Source organism: Malania oleifera, chromosome 11 (genome assembly GCF_029873635.1).
Source record: "Malania oleifera isolate guangnan ecotype guangnan chromosome 11, ASM2987363v1, whole genome shotgun sequence".
Taxonomy (NCBI): Eukaryota; Viridiplantae; Streptophyta; class Magnoliopsida; order Santalales; family Ximeniaceae; genus Malania; species Malania oleifera.
Genome location: NC_080427.1, coordinates 2,070,316 through 2,077,492, shown reverse-complemented (window position 1 = coordinate 2,077,492; position 7,177 = coordinate 2,070,316). Strand labels below are relative to the sequence as shown.

Genomic DNA, 7,177 nt, shown 5'->3' with positions numbered 1-7,177 from the left:
TGGTCATGAAGGCTATCTTTGTAACGTCCTTTGCCTTCACTCACACATGATGATAAACTGATCTGAGGTCAATCTTGGAATACACCCGTGTATCCTAGAGCTGATCAAACAAATCATCTATATGTGGTAGAGGATATTTATTCTTAATAGTAACCTTGTTGATTTCTTTATAATCAATACACATCCTCAAAGACCCGTCTTTCTTCTTTACAAACAACACTGGAGCTCCCCATTGCAATACACTGGGTCGTATAAATCCCATTCAGCAAGTCTTGCAACTGATTCTTCGATTCTCCCAACTCAGTTGGAGTTATATGATAAGGAACATTAGAAATCGGTGCCGTCCCTGGAGGTAAATCTATGGGAAAATCCACCTCGCATTCGGGAGGCAACCCTGGTAGCTCCTCTGGAAAAACATCTGGAAATTCTCGCACGATTGGGGTATTGTCAAGTTTGGATTCATTCTCTAACGCTTCCTTTACAAAAGCCACAAACCCCTAACTTCCATCTCGGAGTAATCTGCTTACCTGTATAGCTGATATTATTTGCAATGGAGCACGTACACGCGAACCAACAAACCTAAATTCTTGCTCACTAGGGGGTTTGAAAACTACTTATTTTTTATGGCAATCAATACTGGCATGATTAATTGCCAACCAATCCATACCCAGTATTACATCAAACCCACACATCTTAACACAATCAGGTTTGTTGGTAGCACTTTCTTCTGAATTTCCATAGGATACCCTCTGAGCACCCTCTCACACCTCAACACTGACCCAGATGGTGTAGCTACTGAGAGTTCTCTATCTAATAACCAAGTCTCACTTCTAGATAATTTAACATATGATGTAGAGACAAATGAATGAGTAGCACCTGAATTAAATAAAACAATAACATAATGTGATAAAACAGTAAATGTACCTGTCACCACATCCATAGCAGTCTCAGCATCACCCGACGTCAACGCGTAAACCCTCGCTGGGGCCACATTCCTCTACTGTCCTCCACGAGGAGCTTGGTGTCCTCCCCGATAGGGTCTGGGAGCTGCGACCTGGTCTAACACACCTGGGCATGCATGTGCCATGTGACTGGGTCTCCCATAGCGATAGCATACATCTCTCCCTACCCAGCACTCCCTCGAATGACATCACCCGCACGTCTGACATACCGAAACCATCGACATACCCTAATTCCCACGAGGTCCTACCATCTGCCTCTGATCTCCTCTATCGCGACCTCCTCTCCCTTGACCCCTGTTGGAGCCAACCTGAAAACCCTGAGGCACTGGCCTTTTCCTCTAACTTTGAGCTGCTACACCCCTCTGTATACCACTCTCAATGACTACAACTCTCCCGAAAACCTCAGTAAATGTCTGAGCTCTGAAGCCAATCACCTGCTCAAACAAGTTTTGCCTCAGTCCTTCTTCAAACTTCCTTGCCTCTTTCTCTTCATGAGGTGCTAGATGCGGAGCACAATGTGACAACTCGATAAACCGAGCTGCGTACTGGGATACGGTCATCTGCCCCTATACCAGGTGCATAAACTCTGCTGCCTTTGCACTGTGAATGATAGCAAGGAAATACCGCTCGAAGAATAGCTCTTTGAATCGATCCTACATCACTGGTACTGGAACTGGCCTTAGCTCCTTTATCAGTCGCGCTGATCTGCACCAGCACTTCACCTCTCCTGTCAGTTTAAATGCCGCAAATACCACCTTCTGTTCATCCAAACAAGGAAGCACTACCAATGTCTCTTCGATGTCCTAGACCCAATTCTTAGCTACAATCGGGTCATCCCCTCCAGTAAAGGACGGGGGCTTCATTCGCGTAAACTATTCGATCAAACAACCACGCTCCCCAGAGCTCCTGGCCATCTCAGCCATCACCTGTCGAGTGACGCTGCGCAGCACAACATCTATATCACCTCCACCTATGCTGGAAGGTCCTGGCCTATCCTCCTCAGCATTCATGCCACTACTTCTTGGGTCCATCCTAAAACAAAGAACACGCTTTAAAACCTTATCTCCTACACATACCTATCCTATACCAATTCAAAATCAACTACCTTTCCTAACCTTAACTCGATATCCAGTTTTGTCACCTAGACACACGACCCGACAATAGTTTACTATGGTTTTCCTGAAATCGTCACCCTAAGAAAAACACAGAAACCACCACGGTAATCTTGTACCCAGACATAAAACAAACCTCAAATCCTTTCCTATACTTTGGTATTGCTTTCGTTGCACTCTAAAGTCTACAGAACCTAGCAACCTAGGCTCTAATACCAACTGTAATGACCTGCTATTTAACTGGGTTTATATATATATATATATATATATATCCTATTGAAAGATTTATAATGCTTTGACACCAAATTGTATTAAACCCATCCATCAACCTAAGCAGCGAGAAGCGAAATCCATAATAACACCATCAAGAAAATATACAATACTAGAGTGCTAAAATGTGTCCCCTAAATATACATATAAGATTGTTTCAAAAAATACCCTCAACTTGACTAGGGCTATACATAAATCTGTCAAACATACTCACTCTACTAATACGGTAGTACTGAGGCCCCTCTATCTACGAGCCTGATCTGCTCGCCTAACTGGATCACCTAAAAAATGTTAAAGTAATGGGATGAGAAAATGCTTAGTAAGATGAAATATTCTATTACTAGTGTGTGGCTATTTAGTTACAATAATTTAAAGATCTGTTTCTAGATAATCATGTATAACTGAATCTGAGAATACAAGTACAAGTAACATATACAATCACCACCTGTACCCATATTACTTAACATATCTATTTTTATAGGTTTAAAATTCATAATACTTCTACTATACATAAGTAACCTCCCACTGATACTGTAAAACTGTACATACATCTAATAACTGAAAAATTCCCTGTGGATAACTGTGTGTCATGATTTAACCCCTCATGATAGGGTTGTGCGGTCCATAGGCGGGATCTACCCTGGTTGGACAACTAGGATAAACCACTATACTCCATCAATTTGATCAGCCCTCCTCAACCCATATCTGATGGGGAGCTTGTCTACTCGTGGGCTCTATACGATCGACTGTCATACCACGTATTACCTAAATAGGTGATTGCACTCAATACTATATGTAGCTACGGTACCATGATCTGTAATCTATAATGGTCCATCAGGGTCTGATACTATATATTACATTTCTATATACAACTATATATTTTACCATGATTCTATAATAACTGTATAAACCATGATGTTGTGATAAACTATATCTGTATCAACTGTATTTTCTGAAATAAACTGTAAAATTGTATGTCATGGTACTGTAAACTATATTCGAATCAACTGTATAATCATGGTTTTCAGTAATTACTATAAAACATATCCACTGTCTGTATATTTTGAAAAACATAACTCTAGAAAATACTGTAAAACATGTTTCTGTACTATATCTATATTCTGAAGCCACACAATAATTTTAAAACACATTAAACATACTTGATAAACTGTATAAATTTCTAGTACGAATAATATTATGATAATAATGTATACTTTATACTAAAAACATACTAGAATTGCCTAGCATAGCATATTTCCCTTACCTGATTCCTCCTAAAATCTCTCTACTATGAAGGGTCCTACACTCATAGGGTTCTCCACTCTACACCCTGAAAACCATATATCCTAGAACAAAACATCATTATTTCTACGTTTACAACATTTCCTACAACTTATGGAAAGCCAAATTTTTCTTAAAAGACCTTACCCTGAATTTGGCATGAAATCCAACTTCGTCCCACCGATGATCCACTCCAGCAAACTTGGAGATAACTACCCCAGTAGCGTCGTGGTGGCCTCAGATCATCGATCCGGCAACTAATGGGGCCGAAATCGAAGAAAAAGGGGAGAGGAACCATAGAGAGAGAGAGAGAGGAGAGAGAGAGTCTTCGCTGAAATTTCTACGTAAAAACTGAGTTTAAGCACTATTTATACTGCGAGAATCGTCGACAAGCCACTTCACCCCGTTTACGAATCTTGTAGAAAGTTTGTCGACAAACCTGCACCCTTGTTGATGAATTTCAGACTTCCAAAAAAAAAACCTTCTTGGGTTCTTCTCGTCGATGAAACTTGTCTTCGTCGATGAGGCCCTCTTATACCCTCATCGATGAATCCCCTGTGTTCGTCGACGAGAACCTGATAAATTCTGCTGGTCATTACATCCCAATTAGCATTCGTCAACGAAGTCGGCTGCTTCCTTCTGCTACTATTTTCATTTGTCTCACTCTTTATTGTTTAAATACCATTATTCTTCGGGTCATTATAACAAGGCCTAGGTTTCTATCTCCCCACTAGATGTCACCTCTAGGCTAGCAATTCAAAAACCAAGACTAGTGTACAAAGAATATCGAGAAAAAATAGGGAAAGTTGAGTTTCATGAACTTTGAGTTGACGTTAAAAACTCAAAAGAACGATAAATGGCTCAACAGTACCTCACAAGGTGTCACAGTCGCTATGGGTGCGCTCTTAGTTTTCATAAGGAACCCTAAGTGCTACAAGTCACGTGAACGTGTATTTTTTAGCCTCAAGAGATACCATGTACATACAAGAGTTTATATAGCCAGATTAATACAAATGAATTACGAAGCAACCTTCAATGAGTTACGATTCATAGTTTAGCCATGTAAAGATAAACTACACATAAATGACCCAAGTGTGTACTCCTAGGTTATTTGCAACTATGTGAAGGGCATAAGTAGTGTCACTCATGGCCTAATCATCCATATTCACACATTTATTTTTCTCAATGCCATTAAAAGATGAGAAAGATTTAAGAAAAGAAAGAAACTTCCCTAACTTATTGGTGAATCCATCGAGAAATTAAATTTTTAGCTATGTACTTGTGCCAAATAAACCTGCATAAAAAATTGAAATTATTCAAAAGTGAATAGATAAATAAACAAAGTAATAAATAGAAAAGAAATAAGAAAGAGAAAAACTCTTTGGGTTGCCTCCCATAAGTGTTTGTTTTAACGTCTCTAGCTAGACGTTTTAGCCTTCATCAATGAGGATCTCCAAGAGGAACAAACTCATGGTTCCTGTCCACTCATTCTCCATAATAGTGCTTCAATCTCTAACCATTCTCTCTGAATATGTTCCCTATATTGTCCTTCAAGTCTATTACTCCAAAAGGGAAAATTTTGTCAATTGTATAAGGACCTGTCCATCTTGACCTTAACTTATCTGGGAAGAGTTTTAATCGTGAGTTGAAAAGTAGAACTTGCTATCCTAGAGCAAACTCACGCCTGAGAATCTACTTGTCATGCCACTTCTTAGTCCATTCTTTGTAGATTTTTGCATTTTCATACTCATCATTCTTGAACTCATCCATCTCATTTAATTGAAGAAGTCGGTTTTCCACAAATGCCTTCAAATCAAAATTAAGTTTCTTTACAGCCCAATAGGCTTTGTGCTCCAATTCCACTAGGAGATGGCACACTTTTTCAAACACTAATCGGTAAGGGGATATCCCAATAGGTGTTTTAAAAGCAATGCGGTATGCCCACAAAGCATCATCAAGCTTCTTTGCCCAATCCTTTTTAGGGGAGTTGACCGTCTTCCCAAGGATGTTCTTGATTTCTCGATTTGAAATTTCAGCTTGGCCATTCGCTTGAGGATGGTAGCCAAGTTCCATCTTTTGCTTCACACCATATTTAGAAAGAAAATTGTTAAATAACTTGTTGCAAAAGTGGGTCCCTTCATCACTAATAATAGCTCGTGGAGTGCCAAATCTTGTGAATATATTCTTATGCAAAAAATTAAGCACTACCTTTGCATCATTTGTTGTTGTAGCAATCGATTTCACCCACTTTGACACATAATCAACTGCTAAAAAGATATAAACATAGCCAAAAGAAGGAGGGAAAGGACCCATAACATCTATTCCCCACACGTCAAACAACTTAACCTCTAAGATGTTTTTCAATGGTAGCTCCTGACGTCTTGAAATATTTCCCATACGTTGGCACCGGCCACAAGTTTTCACCAAAGTGTAACTATCACGAAAAATAGAAGGCCAAAAGAAGAAAGTTTGAAGTACCTTAGCTGCTGTACATGTTGCTCCAAAGTGTCCTCCATATGATGAGGAATGGCAAAGATGAAGAATGGCTTGCATCTCTTCTTCTGGCACACATATTTGAATGATGTGATCAGGGCATCTTTTGAAAAGTAAAGGTTAATCCCAAAGATAATATTTCACATCATGTATAAAATTCTTGCATTGATGGTACGTGAGATTTGGTGGCAATACTTTGCAAGCTAGGTAGTTTACAATATCAGCATACCAAGGAAGCTCAATCTCACATGCAAATAACTCCTCATTAGGGAAAGTTTCTTGGATCATTGAACCTGGTCTTACTTCCTCTTGCTCTAACCGAGAGAGATGATCAGCAACTAAATTTTAGCTCATTTTCTTATCGCGAACCTCCAAGTCAAATTCTTGCAGAAGTAGGATCCAGCGAATCAACCTAGGCTTGACATCCTTCTTGTCAAACAAATAGCGAAGTGTTGCATGATCAGTGAACACTATCACCTTTGTACCAATAAGGTAAGACTGAAATTTATCACAAAAGAACACCACAGTAAGCATCTCCTTCTCAGTTGTTGTATAATTTAATCGAGCATCATTCAATGTTTGGCTTGCATAATGTATGGCCCTAAACAGTTTGTCTTGACTTTGTCCTAGAACTGCTCCAACTGCAAAGTCACTAGCATCACACATGACTTCAAAAGGTTGACTCCAATTAGGTGTAGTCAACTTGTGCAAAAATTAGTTTTTCCTTGATTGCATTAAAGGCCTGCAAACAAACATCATTAAAGTCAAATGCTGAATTTTTTTCAAAAGATGACATAAAGGTTTAGAGAGTTTAGAAAAATCCTTTATAAACTGTCTGTAAAATCCCGCATGTCCCAGAAAATTTTTGATTCCCTTCACATTCTTTTGGGGCGGTAGTTTTCTATGATTGCAGTTTTAGATCGATCAACTTTAATTCCTTTAGATGACACTCTATGGGCAAGCATGATCCCTTCTTGCCATGAAATGACACTTCTCCTAGTTTAGGAATAGATTTTTATCTTCACATCTTTGAAAAACAAGGGTTAAATTATGCAAACA

At 39.1% G+C, this 7,177-nt stretch overlaps 1 protein-coding gene across 1 annotated transcript; it reads right to left on the bottom strand.

The window, feature by feature from the left end:
• Window positions 1-1,834: 1,834 nt before the first annotated feature.
• On the bottom strand, window positions 1,835-6,784 carry LOC131168386 (uncharacterized). The gene is made up of 5 exons (XM_058127760.1): window positions 6,488-6,784; window positions 6,104-6,186; window positions 5,834-6,059; window positions 5,373-5,704; window positions 1,835-1,994 (listed from the first exon to the last, which is right to left on the bottom strand). Exons 1-5 carry the CDS (start codon window positions 6,782-6,784, stop codon window positions 1,835-1,837), a joined length of 1,098 nt encoding a protein of 365 aa, XP_057983743.1.
• Window positions 6,785-7,177: the final 393 nt, after the last annotated feature.